General features: G+C 41.5%; 1 protein-coding gene across 2 annotated transcripts; it reads right to left on the bottom strand.

Annotated features, from left to right (window-relative positions):
• Nucleotides 1–392: 392 nt before the first annotated feature.
• On the bottom strand, nt 393–4,409 carry LOC308064468 (uncharacterized protein). Of its 2 annotated transcripts, XM_080389005.1 has the most exons (5): nt 3,580–4,408; nt 3,194–3,391; nt 2,186–2,258; nt 1,397–1,603; nt 393–633 (listed from the first exon to the last, which is right to left on the bottom strand). In XM_080389005.1, exons 1-5 carry the CDS (start codon nt 4,083–4,085, stop codon nt 622–624), a joined length of 996 nt encoding a protein of 331 aa, XP_080245131.1. In that variant the 5' UTR covers nt 4,086–4,408; the 3' UTR covers nt 393–621. The 2 variants fall into 2 exon arrangements, with proteins under 2 accessions (XP_080245131.1, XP_080245130.1); XM_080389004.1 differs by lacking the exon at nt 393–633 and having other exon boundaries at nt 648–1,603; nt 3,580–4,409.
• Between the last annotated feature and the right edge of the window lie 12,111 nt (nt 4,410–16,520).

Here is a 16,520-nt window from a genome sequence, read left to right as displayed (position 1 = left end):
TTAACTGTAATCGTGTTCATCGCCACACAGCCTTCAAAACCACGTATTTTAAGAGTCACTATTATTGTTAACGGGAATAAAACACCCACATTATGTATTTTGTTTATTTTTTAAACTTGTCAATTAAATAGCCAAACAACTATAATAAGTGTACCAAATTTAACTTACCCAACACACTGAATGCCTTCCTCTTCAGTCACTGCATTTTTACCAAAATGCCTATCGCCATCTTTTAACCGAAGATGATTCACCTGACTACATAAGTTTTGAAGAAAAGGAAGAAGCACCTGTGGAACAGCTACATTTGGGGGTTTACTCCCTTGTTCCTGCATATGCAAAGATCCCATGACTTTAAAATCATTTCTGAGGTCAACTGTATTTTGCTGAGCAGCAAGTCTTTCAGAATCAAGAGTATTCCCTCTTTCAGGTACCTGTGAGTTCAGATCATGACTTATTTTTAAGCGTTCATACACTGTTTCACTTGTTAAATGATTTTTAACAGGCACAGGTTCAGCAGCTGATTGGTCTCATGATGTCTGAATTGCTGCACTGCGCAATCCATCTATTGCATGATCACCTCCAAGGTCTGAATTTTTCCCAAAGATCCAGTTAAATTTGTCTTCAAGAGATAAACTGTTTTGATAGGAAGAAAAAAAAAATTATTAACATTTAAGTATCAAAATATACTGAAAATTATACAATAATAAGAGAGACTTTGTAAGTCAGCATTCTACCATTGTGATGCAGAGATTTGGGAAGTAGTTCTGAATTATATTATTAAGGAAGAGCACAGGAAAATATTTTCCCTGTACCTACTATGCGTTAATTATCTTGTCAGTCTCAAAGTAGCAAAACAGCTTTACGACTTCATTTTTACTACGCTATATCCCCAAGTTTATTAACATCGGATGGATTCAGGATTCTGTGGAAACAGCCCACTTTGCAGGATTAGGATCTAAATCAAATAAATACTCTGTATGAGCATCTTCTCTCTAGTTGAAGGGGACATCCTTTTAACAGCCATAAAAGAGACAAGCCAACCCATCAACCTACACCCCAACCATTACAGGGAACATGCCCACCATCCTTGACAAGTAGTGACAATGGAAACACACAGAAGAGGAGTAGGGTGGCAGTGATATGATGATACCGAGTTCTTAACTCTGGATTTTGTGTATGCACAGCAATTCCTTGAGCACACAATCTTTATTCATTGCACTAATTTAAGAGTGGCAACAGCTAAACCAGGATTAAAATGGCAGAGGGTGTGGGTTAAAAAAAAAAACATCATCAACAATCTTTCTCACCAAATCAGTTTAGAACATGCTTAAAAGTTACAGAAGGTAAGGTCACAGATCTGTACTATTTATGTTTATGGAAAAGCACAGCAACTTACTTTCTGCTGACATCGAACCATGTCCATGAGCTGCTGAGCACCCGGAGACAACTTGGATCCCATAGATTCCATTATAGTTTGCACTCTGTCTAGATCTATACTTGAGCCTAGTGAAGGAATATCAGTTGCTAGTTTTGCAGACACTGTTTTCACTTGTACAATTATTTTACTGATGAGTACTCTTTGTTTCTCACCAATGGAGAGCAGCTATTGCAAGAAGGAAAAAAAATACTTTGGTTAGGAAAATTAGTTTCATGTTTTCTTTATATGAATGGGACAATGCATTACTCTTGAGTTTTGGGAAAAAAAACAATATTGAACTCTTTTCCAGGGAAATTAAGCAGATTTCTCCTTGCTATTACTTTTCAGAAAGCTCTTGACTGGAACAGCGGTGACTGCATGACCTAAAGATGAATCAGGCCTTGATCTTTAAGCACTTAGAGTAGTGGCCACACAGTTTTTCATACGGTTATTTAACTGCGTCAGAGTTCACAGTTCCAATTACACAGCAACTATTGAGTATCTGCAGTTTATCTGGTTTATGAAGCTTTTTCCTGTAAGACCGCATTCTCTGTCTCATATAAATATTGTCTTCATAAAAAGAAATCTGTAATCCAAATTTAAAAGGAGAACTCTGCTTTCAAGACGAAGCGCCATCTAACTGATTTTTAAGTGACTATACAAACCAAAGTGTGTAAAACCAATAATTTGACTAAGAGCAATGCAATTTAGTCGACTAAGTGATTAAAAAGATGAAGAAAAATAGAACAATTCTGTTCAGGTCCCTACCTTAATTCTACAGGAGGCTGCAGGGCATTCGAACTTCAGGTACTTTTTGTATAAAGTAACCTTGTCAGTTTCGCTAGAAAAATAAAATAAATGAGCTGTGACATCACTACATAAAGTACTTTTTTCTTTAGAAATACTCTGTATCAGTAAATATTTTGATAAGAAACATGAGTGACTGGAAAATATTTCTAATGTGGTATAGCAGTTTTAACGCTTATATGCAACTCATACTGAATCTTAGTGGATAGTGTATAAAAATGGCTTTGTGTGTTACTTACATTATCTGCTAGTGAAGCTTTAGAGGTTCAGTACATTATTCATGCATCTTCCCTGAGGCTGCATCAGCTGTTTTTATTCAGCTAATTAAGCAGATGTGCCATGTAATGACTTAAAAACAGAAGAGAACACACCGCCTTAATTCCCCTAAGAAAGCATGGAAGTATTAAAGGGGAAATCAAATCCTTTTTTTGTTTTCTCTCTTCTCCTTAAAAGTGGGTAATGCCTACTTACCAAAGAGACAAGAGATCTTTTGATAAAGATAAGCTAAAAGAGATCTGCTGAAGAGACAAGCACATCCGTCATCCAGAAAGAGCAAACAGCACAGGAAGGTTGCACCTGTCCTAAACTCCTGCTGTGGTCTCACGCAACGCAATTTCAAAGTGGCACTTTGTAACTTCATCAAACGTTTCACTAGTAACAGAACGCAGATGGCGGCAGCACGCCTGCAGCCCTCCGGCTCTACCGAGGCGGCGGCACCGGCGCAGGCACGGGGGGCGCGGGGGGCGCAGCGGGGGCCCCAGCCCCGGCGGTGCCCGCTCCCAATGAACCACTTTTGCTCAGACCTCCGAGAAAGCCCCAACCGGGTGGCTGGCGCGGGCGGACACCGGGGCTTTACCGGCCGCGGCACCTCCCGGACACACAGACAAGGAGGCTGCCAGTAAGAGAAGGGCCAGACGCGTTGGCTGAGCACCCAGCAGCGACCCGCCGCCCGCCCCGGGCCCCACTCACCCCGCGGTGCGGGCGGCGCCCAGGCTCTGCCCGCGGCCGGTGCCGCAGTACTCCTCGCCCACGTACACCTCCATGTTGCGGGCCTCGCTCAGGATCCCGACGGAGACCATCTCGGCGGCGCCGCCGGGCCGGCACTCCAGGTGCAGCACGCAGGGCGCCTCGCCGCCCGCCCGCCTCTCCACGACGACGGCCTCGGTGCTGCGGGGGGGAAGCGCCACGGCCGCGTTGCCCCGCCAGGCCCAGGTTCGCTCCCGCCCGCCCGCCCACCCCGGCCCAGCCCGGCGCCCCCTCACGCCGCCCGGTTGGCCGCAGCCGCCCGAGGGGACCCAGGGGGACAGCGCGGCCCTCCCCGGCCGACGGAGGGTCCCGGCCGCCGCCACCCTCACCTGGCCTCGCCGCCGCCCGCCTCCCGCCGCAGGCAGAGCGCCCGGGCCAGGCCGCCCGGCGGCGCGCAGGGCCAGGAGCACCCCGCCGCCACACAGCACGGCTCGGCCGCCAGCCCCGCCGCGGAGCCACTCGCCATCGCTGCGCCGCGGCCGGAACCGAGCGGGGCGGGGGCGGGGCGGGCGGAAGGCGCCTGCACGGGGGTGGCGGGCGGCGGGGCTGCGCATGCGCGGGCGGCGGGAGCGCGGCTGGGGCGGGTCGGTGACCCCCGCCCGGGGCTCGCGTCCCGGGATCGGCCTTGCCGGGGTCCCGTCGCCCTCCCGCGGGGAGCGAAGGCTGGGGCGGGGGGAGCGGCGGTGCTGGCGCTGTCCGCCAGGCGTCCGAGCTCACACCCGGCGTGCGGCAGGTGCCAGCGCCGGGCCTGCCCCGGGGAGCGCCCTGCCCGCCGAGCCGCCCGCCGACGGTGCACCGCATAGGAGACAGGCGGTAAATAAAAGATGGGATTCATCGCATTTCCAGTAGGATCCCGGCTGCCGGGCAGGGAGCGCTGCGAGGCGGCCGAACGCCCGGGGACGCGGGTGCCGCCTTCCTCGGTGGGTGCCCGGCTGAGGGGCCGTAATTAGGCCGTGCAAGCGGGGCAGTGGATCTGAGCAGGCTTTGTACAAGCTAATATTTACTGATGCAGTCGGTTCTCCCCTTTTTTTCACTTAAGCCGTTGTTTGATGTAATTTACTGGCAATGGAAAAAACGGATTTGCTCTGTTTTAATGAATGAATGAATTAAAATTAATTAATGTAAATGTTTTAGAACGAAAACTGCTGTCTCGGTCTCCTTTTTGAGTTTCTGAATGCGCTTGACACCTCGGAAACACATAGCAAATTCATCCTGGTTTAGAGGCATTTCTTTTCTGCGTTTGGTGGCAATGTGGTTGCAGGATGCCTCGGAGGATTGTTCTGATCCTGGAAGAGCAATGAGCTGCACAAAATTACTTTGGTGAGGAGAATTATCTTTAACATAGAAGGGGCTGGGTAAGATCCCTGTTTGGGGGACTTCCACATGTTTATGGGATTTCCATGCATTCATACACATTGTATTTTTGATATTTTTAAAGTAAAGATGAAAAAATGGAGAACAACAAGCTGAAATTTCAAACAGTAGATTGTTTTACACTAGAGGTTTTTTAACTGAGCTGATAATAGCCAGTCTAAACATCCTAAACATTGTATACGTTGGTAGCACTATTTTATGTTTCTAATCTCATATGATCTCACTGTGGTATCAAAGTCCTTTAGAACAAACCAGTTTGATCCCAGCATGGGTTGGTCCTCTCTCCAATCAGCGTTTAAGGACACGCTGCTTGTTATTTGCCTTAAGCTGCCTAACCAGGTTATTTTGCAAGCCTAATGGATTAAATTTTACTTCCCATTTCCTTAGCAGAGACGAAGTATCGGAGTACTTTTTCTGTTGTTTACCATCGGAGCAGACGGTTCTTGTTCCTCTAGTTCCCTGGTGCAGAGCAGCTAAGAGCCAGGTACACAGTCTGCTCAGATGCTGTACTAGTTTCTCCAGCAAACCTAATCATGTTAAAACACAGCCTCTTTTTGTTCACTTTTGGACTAACTTTAACTGGAAAACCTTTTTGGATAAAAGGTAAGTTTTCAGCTTTTGTTACATACTCAGAAAGTTTCTCCAAGTCTTCTTGTACGCTCCAGTCCTGATCATAACGATGCACACCTTTCAAATCGAGTCATGGCTCTTCCCAGCTGTTAGGCTATTAGCTGACCTGCTAATTGAGAAAATCTTGTTCGGGAAAAAGGTGTCTGGAAAAGATTACGTGTTGAACCTTTTTATAGTTGAGCTCTTTGTGTTTGTTGTGGGTTTTTTTCTCCAGGATGTATAGGTAGGTAAATACATCATCTTCCATACAGGACACGGGTGGTGACAACTGCAGTTACTGTCACTTTCATCAATAGTACAGACTGTAGAAAAAGATTTCTTCTTCAGGATTGTGAAGGAAATGCCTACAGTTCTGTTTCAGTGCCTCATTAACTCATTTCCATTTATGATTTGTCTTCAGATTTTAGATTTAGCTGTAAGAACCGAAATATTTCTCAGAAAGTGATATTTTTATGATGCACATTAAAGACCTGCTTTCAGGTGTCAGAATTTAAATTGTTAGAACCGCGTTTCCACTGCTAGCGCAACACACATTTAACTCATGAAGCAGAATGGATTGTGTTATTTAGGTAGTGAAATTATTGAAGATTAAGGGCAAATTCAGAAGTAAATACTGAGCGCCAATATTCTTTGCAGACCTGTTCACTAACAGCAACTTCCACATTTTGATTGCAATGGCAGTCTTTAATGTTAAACATGTGCAGCCTGCAGCTAGCTCATAAAAGCCCTGATGTTACCTGATAGGTAGAGATCATCATTACACTGGAGAATCCTCCTCCCCACTTTGAATGGGTGATTACGTGGCTTCTTTGCAATTGTGAATTCCTTTCACAGGAACGTGGGAGGCTGAGGGTGAGTTTGTACTGCCATAAATGAGAAGAAATCTCTTTGTTTCCTTATGAAAGAACAATTTAAGAGGGAAGAAACCACTTTTGTTGTTAAAACCCATGTTGTTGATTCTGTGGCCTGTTTAATAGCAACAGTTGTGTCTCCGCTGACTAAAGTCAACACTCAAACCAGACTGATGAGCTGACAAGAAAAAGGAAGATGAATTCAATTTCACGCAATTTTTTTTAAAGTCACTGGAGGTTGGTTTTGACTTTATAAAACCACTTACCTGAAACCAGATATGGAAGACTTCTCATCTTTAGCTTCCTGCATTGGCATGATGTTCTGGAGATAATTGTGATATGATTTAAATGGCCACAAACCTTTTGCAAAGGTTTGACTGTCACTTGAACAAACAAAATGCAGCGTTAGGTGATGGCAGGAGGCAGCATGGTGAGCCAAGACTATACATGCAGTGGGCGGCAGAATTATATCCAGAGGACAACTGCAAGTATTCCTCATTCAGGGCAAGGGGGGAAGGAATACGAGTAAAGGCATTTATGTGGAACGAGAGGGCTGAAGGGAGAGTTGATTTAATCAAGGAAAGGGCCGAAAGAAGTAGAAGTATGAGCAAGAGGGAGAAGAGCAAGTGCAGGACCTAACAGCAACTCGAAGTAGTTGAGGAAAGTAAGAAACATCCCCCAGTGTATTTAGGGACTGAAATTATTCTCCTGGAGATACAATATTCTCCAATTATCTGTCTAACAAGTTCTGAAATATCCTGGCAAAGTTGGACCCACTATTGAAAACAATTGTACCATACAATTACACCAGGTCCATTGTGCCAGCCACGCCTAGAGAGCCCTGCTGTAGATTTACGGATCAGCACAGTATTCCTGGCACCAACAAGGTGATTTCACAAAGCTTGAAGGAACTGAATTCCATTTGAGATGTTTGCATCTCTTGCAGTTAATTTTAACTGGCCAGCTACTTAAAAAATTACTGTGATGGCACAGATAGGTGGACAGAGATGGCAGCTGTATAATTTTTTTGTCGTACATCAGGTTAAAAGCGTAAGTCATGGGAGAAAAAAAATGTTTCGAAAATTATAGACAAAATTACAAAATTAATAATCCAGAATAAGTGAGAATTAAGATTGTTTAAATCATGTGATAGTGTTTCTTTATGTGCTTCAGAAGAACCCAGCTTTAACCTGAAGTTAATTTTTTTTAATCAATTTGACTATTCCTAAACTTTCTTCGTCACTATCAAAACATACACTGAATACAGGAAGGCATCTATTTATTTTATTTTAATTTTTCTTGTTCTTGGAATTCTCTATTATGTTAGTGTCATATTCATTGAGGGGTTTATTTTTTAAAAGACTAATCTATTTGGTTTGATACTGTCTATATGAAGGAATGAGAAGAGTCTGACCTATTATCCAAGCTTATAATGTAACTAAGACCAAGAGTCAAAGCCAAGATTGCCAGCCAGTTTTGAACACCCTGTTAAAGAAAAGTTTTGCTTGAATTTGCAGGTTTTAGCACTTTACATCAGTTGTTTGGAGTGGTGTAACCTTGAGTACAGTCAAAACGGCATGAGGCCACATTTTAAACACTCAGAAATTAAGATTAACATGGCCATGAATCAAAATGTTGATTTCTGAGACATTCCAAGCATAATCCAAGAGCTCTGGCACAGAGCAGCCCAAACTGAAGCATGGGCAGTCAGGTCCTGTACTGGTGAAATTACTCTTTCTCCATTTACAGCCAGATTAGAATGGTCTTTCGGCAATCGCCACTGTGCAGCTGCCAACGTAACAGCTTACTTACCCTTTCTGATTCTTTAGACATTTCAAACTTTTTTTTTAGGTGTATCTTCTGAACAGACATCCAGACTTTCTACATTAGAAATAATTATTCCTCGAAGTCTGACAGGCAGAGAGAAACATCACCCATTTTTTCATGAGGTTTGTCATTCTACCTGATTTTTTCTTCTGATGTAGCTGTTCTTCCTGATACTGCCCTGTATTACACACACACACGCAATGTATAGTATACATATTTTTGTGAAGAAATGTGCCCTGCACTCATTCTTTAGATTCTTAGTGTTTTCAACTAGTGTTGAGTATATTTGTTCCCCAAATGTCTGGGATTTCGGTCCAAGCTAGCACCTTTCAAGCTTCTAGTGCTGTTAACAGCCTTATAAAACAGGAGGGAGAAGGAACATAAAGACTATTTCCATTTCCTCTGAGCTGGATTAGATGTTGAACTTGAACCATGCTGTATGTGTTATTTTACTCATGGAACCTGGCCTTTGGATAACCGGAGGATTTCAGCCATGTAGCACCTAAAGGGCTGGTGCTTGCTTTGTAGAAACGGTCCCACAGAGTCGCACAAGTTAAACAAATGAGTTAAAAGAGAAAGATCTGAGCCTTAATTCTTCAGTTCTGAGGTAACTCTCTTTTGTGCTAGGTAACGAGTCCATTACTGAAGTGACTGTTAATGAAATAACATTAGTCATCTTTGTGCAAACCAATTAAGGTAGAATCTGTGAGTTGTTCATCCGGCTACCAATGATTAACATAAGGAGTGTCAGGAAACACGGTGTGGTCATTGGACAAGGAGTGCATACATGGGCCGTGCCCTTCTGCCTTCCAAGTGAAAATTTATACGGTAATAGAATTTAAACTTTCCACAGGGAAGAACATGAAGTGTGCTGCTGAGGCCAAAATATAGAAGGCATGAGGGTTAGGAATCTGTGTTTTGGTAGACACTTAAATCATACGTAGTAGCTGGACTGCTCTTCTCCAACAAAACATGGAAGGGACACAACCAAGTAGAAAAACCACCTGATTAAGTGGTATCTTTTGTTCTGTTTCCAGGAGCATTCAGATGACAATCTTTCTTACTCAATTAAAACCAGAAATGGAACGTATCTTCTAAAACTGAAGAAAAATAAGTATGTGATGGAGTGTTCTAAGGAATCATACCGTCTTGGGAGTTAATTGCATACAGAGGAGTATTTTTGTACTGAAAAAACCCAGAGGAAAACATTTAAATGGCAGATTGTAGTAATTACAAAGTTACTCTTAAACATCGTCTCTGTTATGATACAAATAGAAGGGAGTAATATTTTTTCTTGTTATGAAGAAATTTATTTCAATTAATTTTTTATTAGCAGCACAATATAGTACATTTCAGAAAATCCTTATGGACAATTCAAATTCAGTTCAGTGTTAGCTTTTTATTGGGGGGGGGGGGGGGTGGAGGGTTGTTAAACATGTTGTATTTGAGGAAATTTGTCTGTTATTGTTGTTTCTCTTTCCTGAGCCTGTAATAGTCCAGGCCCTGATGCAACGCGGTCTGTTCAGATCCTACTCTAGGGGTATTTTAGTTAAAATGTTTCAAAATAACTTATGTTCCAAATAATGCAGCTCATTTTAAGGTATCTTGTTTCACATCTGTGGATTTTCATAATGATTTAGCATGAGTGTGCTAACAGAATGTAGTACTTACCAAGATTCTTGACTCTTCTTGCTTTCTAGACTGTTAAAAGAACTGTAGTTTATTTTTGTTTCCAGAAAGCTTCTTAGTGAAGACTTTATGCTGTATACATATGGGGGAAATGGGAAACTGGAGGCAACACAGTCACAAAACGAGGTATTGTACATAACAAAATATTGCATCAGTTTCCTCAAACCAGGGAAGCCAAGCTTTATGAATTGAAGGCCACATGAACCATTTGATAAAACTGAAGATGACAAGGACGTGTGTGCATCTAAATGTATTTTCAAAGCGATAGCAAATGCACAACCATTAATTCTGAGTGTCTTCGTATCTCTATAATAGGACAGTGAAAACTGGTGACATTTTTGGCAGTAGGAGGGAAAATGAGTGATGCATGTAATGTAACTACAGAAGAAAAATATATTTGCTGGGAAAGAGGCTTTTGTGCGTTTTCACATTTGTAGCATTTCTGTTTAACCGATACAAAACGTAAGGTTCTGTGTCTTACGGGGGAGTGGGCTGTTTATGGGGATGCAGCACCACTGTTTTCCAGGGTGTGAAAGGAGATGCCAGGAGATTATGCCAAGACTGAATTTGAGCTACCTGATTAGGTTGCATTTCTGCAATTAAAGGTACAATGGCAGCACCAAAGCTCTGTCGGTTTTAGGTCCTGTATCAAACAAACCTTATAAATGCTGTTGAACTTAATTTCAACTTTAAACTGCATGTGAGCTTAGTGAGACTTAATTGGGTGCTTTGTGCATGGGAGATCTTCTCAGATCAAGCCTTTGAGAGGAGTCTGTTTAAGAACAGGATGAGCAAAGTAGATGAAAATATTTTGCTAAATGATGGTGATGGGTTAAACTAAAAAGCTGTTGTTTTCTAGAACGAAGGGACCAAACACTATTGTAGGTACTCATGTCAAGTAATATTTTACTCCAAGAAGGCTGGGATTACTTTTAGAATAGGGAACTCTAAATTTGTAACAGCCAGCCTTGATGTCATGCAAATAGAAGGGTTAGTTAGAATATAAGTTTGCATGTGAAGCCAACAGTCTTATTTTGTCATTAATTATGTGGTTTTGTTGCATTTCAGACACACTGTTACTATCATGGCACTGTTGAAGGAATTTCTGACTCAATGCTTGCTCTTAGCACATGTGATGGCCTTAGGTATTACCTCTTGCTTTTTACTTCAGGATAATTCATAGTGCAGTACCAAGGTAAAACAGTAAAAAACAGTTGCTATTCATCGTACTGCTGCAGAGAAAACACCATCCTATCTTGCAAAAATTTTTTACAAGTATTTCACCTTTTTGTAAAGCTGAAACTCTTTACAGGGTTTATAGTTTACCTCAGCTACCACTTTTCCCTCCTTTTCCAAAATTCCTAACACAGAAAGAAGATAATGCCAGAGGGAGCATCATCTAAATACAGGCAGAACATGGGCGTGAATTGAGGCCTTCGTTACTTGATGCAAGTGTCTTGACCAGAGATACGTTTGTAGTAGAAATGCTGTCTGATGATGCTTTCGCTGAATTTAAAACACTCCTGCAAACAATTCTGTCTTATGAATTAGGCATGTTTCAAAAGACAAACCATTTCCCTGAAAAAGTTTTGACCAAATTTGAAGCAGATTTTTGTGTCTCAAATACAATAAAATTACATTTACATTGAGAAACGTAAAAGGGCCAGATTAATGCATCAAAGATGGTTGTGTTCTCCCCGCAGAATCAGTCCGTATGAGTTGGCAAAGGAGATGGCATGCACAGCAAATTGTGCAGATATTCAGGATGTTCTTAGAGCGTGTCCATGTTCCACTGTGTTCACTGAGCCTGGCTTTTTAGCAGCAGTTTGAACGTCCTTGTCGGTTGTAGTAGCCTTGTTCAGTTTGATGGCTTTTTGACAAGCAGGAAGAGGCAAATGGGGCAAAGTTCACCCATCTCTCACGTACAGTAACACAGTGAGATGCCACTCACAATAAATGATATTTCCTGGCATTCTTTTAAATGAGGAATAAAATGGTCAACGTACTGGTACTCCAGGTAGTGCTGGATCTCATGAAACAGAACAGATACTTCATTTTGGCTGTTCTGCAAACTTACGCAGACTCAAATCCTTTGTTTACTTTGTATTCACATTTTGGAGGATCTTCCTTCACAAGACTGTAACTAGAGAATTCTTGTCCTAAATATAGTTTTGAGATGCTGGAGAACAAGATAATAGCTTCTCAAAGATTTTGGCACAGCAAATGGGCATGTATCAGGTGTTCCTGAGCCATGGACAAATGCAAAATCTTTTATACTTAGGGGCATTCAGCAGTGCAATACTGCTGTTGCCCTCATAAACACCCCAGTGATTGCTTTTAGCCTCTCTGTCTTAAAAGGTACCGTTTTCTAAAATGCTGAATTAGTTAGCTGCATGGGGCTAGAAGTAGAAACTAAAGATCAGGACTTAAAGAGATCCTTTGCATCAGCTCTTTACCCACAATCCAGACTCAGTAATAATTTGGCTTTTTTTTTTTTTTTTCTTTTCTGATTCAAGGAGCCCACACTTGTGACACGTTTTAGTTACAGGACCTGTAACAAAACCACGTTTTAGTTACAGGACCTGTAACAAAACCACGTTTTAGTTACAGGACCTGTAACAAAACCACGTTTTAGTTACAGGACCTGTAACAAAACCACCTTTTTGTTACAGGACCTGTAACAAAACCACGTTTTAGTTACAGGACCTGTAACAAAACCACCTTTTTGTTACAGGACCTGTAACAAAACCACCTTTTTGTTACAGGACCTGTAACAAAACCACGTTTTTGTTACAGGACCTGTAACAAAAACACCTTTTTGTTACAGGACCTGTAACAAAACACTTTTAAAAGAAGATGCTTTTTAAAATTCATAATCACACTGACATTTAATACCGCATACTCTTATCTATGCAATCCCGAGCTGTATCTTCTTTAATAGGATATTCAGAGTAAAAAAACGGGTATGTTAATAACATAACTTTCATAAAATAAGAAATTCTCATGTATCATTGTCTGCAAATGTCAATGATAATTTACCATTGTCCAAAACAGAATTCAGAAACAGCGTTACTAATTAGTAGCAACCAAATAATGGTTTAAATTTAAAATTAAGTGGTAATTATTTTTTTTTTTTAAACCAGCATGCTTCAAAGTGAAATTAGGAGTGATGAATGCAGGAAGTGCTGGTACAGTGTAGATACATCTCTTGTTTTTAAAAATAAGTCTCTGCAAAATAAAGTGCTCTTAAACATTTTTCACCCTACCAGATATTTAGTGACCTGTTTATATAATTGATTGTAACTGTATTGGCTTCCGTAATATGTTCCTTTACAGCTGAGTTTTTCTGAAAGCTGGAATGTGCTCTTTGTCCTTTGTTTCCAGACTAGCCTCGAATTTCTACCTGACTAGAAATGAGACTATCCTGCTGACACTTGCTATTACAAAAAAATATTGTTTCTCAAGAAAGTAAACCCTCTCGAGTCAAACTGGGATAAGCTAAATGAAAGAAAAAAGAGAAAAAAAAAAAAAAAAAACCACACCAAAAAACCAGACCAGCTCCTGCAAAGTTTTGGTGATAGTTGCACAAATTGGCAGTGAACTGGTATCCAGTGAGAAGTTCCTGTGAAGCCAGTAGATGATTTAACGTGGTGTTAGGGAAAGCTGATGTCACTCTGGGGGATGTTACATTCTTACCTAGCAAGTCTCTCTTGCCTGTGGGCACCTGTCTGAGCAAAGTGGCCACAGGCTTCCTTTTTCTAATTAATGGAGAAGAGCGGGTGATTTTTAGGTGGATTCATCTGGCCTGTTCCAAGCTCTGTATTTGCACCCCAGAGTTTATTTTTCTCCATGAAATTGAAGTGGGAATCTAGGTAACTAGCTTGGATGTGAACAGCTGTGTTCGGTAAACGAGTTAGACCCTGAGTATCTAACTCTTCTGAGTAATTGTATCTATTGAAAGAGTGTAGTTTTCAGTTGGCCATTAATTCCTTGCCTTTTGGATTGACCTGCAAGGGCTAGAACCTGTAGGCTCACTTGTGTGAAGAATGCTATATAGGTGGGATTTATCTGTATTGTTACATATTATAGTGCCTAAAGGTTTAGGCAGGATTTTCTAGTTAAAAAAAAAAATGGTGTCGTCTGCGCTGCCCCAGGAAGGACCTTAGTCTCAGACTTGTTTCTTCCCTTTTTCCCCTTGCTTTGTGGGGAAAGTGAATTGCTTCTAGATACCTTCTGGCGATGCAACCCGTGCCTGGTTAAAGTCTACAGACACTGAAGCAGCATCACATCCTGGCATCATGCGAGCAGCTCAGGCACACGGATCCTGGGCACCGGCTCCTTGCAGCCCTCGTTGGCACGGTGCAGGCAAGGTTAATACTGCTGGGGAAGGACATGAGGGGATGGGAAGCTTCTCTTCTTTTCCTTTGTGTCATGAACACAGGAATGCAACAGAACTTGAGCAGATCCGATGTGTGGGAAGTTCTCTTGCATTTGAAGGTACATCTCGCTTGGTGATCAAATACGGAAGGCGTTCCACTTCACTGTCGCTGTAGAAATAGGACATAAGCTTTTTCCTGTTATAAATCTAGTTGAAACAATTTTCCTGTCACCATCTTTTTTACTGTATTTGATGAACATTCTGTGACTATGCTGCCTATGAAGTTTTGCCATGCGAATCGGATGACTTCGTTCTTTATATGTTAAATTTTAGAAATGTACAGATCTGTTTTTATACTGAAGAATAAGGTTAGTTACACTGTCCATGACCTGTAGGCTATTTTAAATTCCAGCTCCCTGTTGGAGATCAGCTTGTCAACATTGTCTGTCATTCATTTCAGAGTAAAAAGTACATTTCCTTGTACAAATGACACAATGATTGTAATCCCAGAGGTAGCGAGAAGACAAAGACAAAACTGTTTCATTTTTCCCAAGTTGTGAAGACCTACGTGAAATGGTGGAAAAAAAAAAAAAAAAGACTTGGTGCAAAGTGCGCAGGTAAAACACAGGGCACCGTTGCTGAAGAAGTTGTTCTTCAGTGCCTGAGGAGGAAGGTGAGAATATAGATCTGAAATGGTAAAATATAGAGACATGTGTAAGCTGGAACAAACAAAAGTGTTTTCCTGCTTCAGCTGATGATTTGTGCTGTATGTCATTGTATGTGCATGAAATACACTGTGCCACACTTTCTCCAGTTGTGTTTTGATGGTTGGGTTGCCTTTATCTGACCTTGCTTTTTGCTTTTTCTGGGAATTGACCTGTAATATGTTGTAAATAATCTAAATGCTTATGTTTATAAAGTAGCAATCGGCAATTCATCACTTTACAATTCCTCCATACAGCTGGCCTATTAAAATGTAATATTTATTAAAATCAAAACAATGTTGGAACTGCTTACTGAGATCTAAACACTTCTGAATCTTTGCTATGTTTGAATCTATAAAACGCGAATTAAAGTATTTTCTGCTACAACTTTTTTGTGAATGTAATTTTTGGGGGGTTGTTTTAATTTTTTTTTTTTTACTCTTCATTTACTTTTCAACTACACTTGGTAGAAATGATATAACTGAAGTAATTTACATGTTGGTCATTTCAGCTGAAGATGATGAGCAGGCCTGCACTTTCACTTTAATTCTGTTCCAAAGATGGTGACCTGTGTCTCGCCGTGTGTTTCAGTGTGTCAGCGCATCTGAAATGGAATATGCTTCTGCATGAACATGGCCAAACGTAGCCCCTGACTGAGTCCAATTGGGTTTAAGAGTCAAAAAGGCTTATTTTGAAGTGAAGTCTGGTCTGGTCTGTCCTATTCTCAGAATAGCTTATAAAATCAGTTTTGTAAGTACTTTTTTCTGGTCTGTTTATGCAGTGGGCTCCTAATGTGAAATTATTGCCCTTAAAGGGTTTCCACAGCTTTCTCTTTCATACCATGTATGAATTTTTAACAAATTATCTTACTGAAAAATTGCTACATGTCTTTCATCCCCAGTTTAGGTGGGTAAGTACCTGTTACACAGGTGATGATAATTAGTCATTTAATTCAAATTTAAGGTCTTACCTTTCACATTGTTGTTCAAATCTCCTGTGTTTGAGAGTGTTCAGTTCTATTCCACACCATGGTTTTGCATGCACGCTGTGGCATAGGGATCAAGCTTGTTGTAAGCACGAAATTCTCATAATTTCTGCTGTGCAGCTATAGCTGCTGTGAAGAAAATGTAATTCCTGCAGACTTTTCTTGCACTAGGTCTTCAGGCAGTTTAGTACAAACGTGATTGTTGAACTCCAAAGGGTTTAATAAAATCTCTGTTCAGCTCCCAACCCTGTGGCACCTTTTTAATCTCTGGCTCATAGTTTAATTGGCTGCTTTTTTTTTTTTTTTTTTTCCAATAAACATTTGGAAGAAGCGAAGAAGTGGGTGGGGGCTTTGAATGGTGAACAGGTTCCAGGGTGTGTTGTGCTTCTGCCAGAGGCAGGGCTCGTGCTGTGGTTTTACTGCAGATGCCCCAAACCCGAAGGCCCTGTGGAAGGCTTGGCACGTGAGTGTGGCACTTCAGGTCTGCTTGGAAGCCAAAAGTATGGATCAGATTTACAGCCAATCCCTTCTTTTTTTTTCCTCTGTATCCTGTGAAACGTATACCAAGAATTCTCTACTTGTACTTCCTGAAGTTGAATATGAGGAAAACATCAAGCCTCTCCATTGTCTGGGAATGTTCTAGCGCACCTCAAAATGAACTAGTTTCATAGAAGTAAAGATTACCTTACCGTAAGAAACGTATTCTTCTCCCAGGGAGATGTGGATTATATCTTGGTATTTATGGGAAGGAGAGAGAGCTGCTGTGGGTGTGATGCTTCACAGCACAGCATACCAGTCAGTATTTGGCACAGTAGGAAGACCTGAAATAGAG

This window comes from Falco punctatus (genome assembly GCF_963210335.1).
Source record: "Falco punctatus genome assembly, chromosome: 5".
NCBI lineage: Eukaryota > Metazoa > Chordata > Aves > Falconiformes > Falconidae > Falco > Falco punctatus.
The sequence above is the reverse complement of the archived record's forward strand: the minus strand, read 5'-3'. Positions and strand labels throughout refer to the sequence as shown.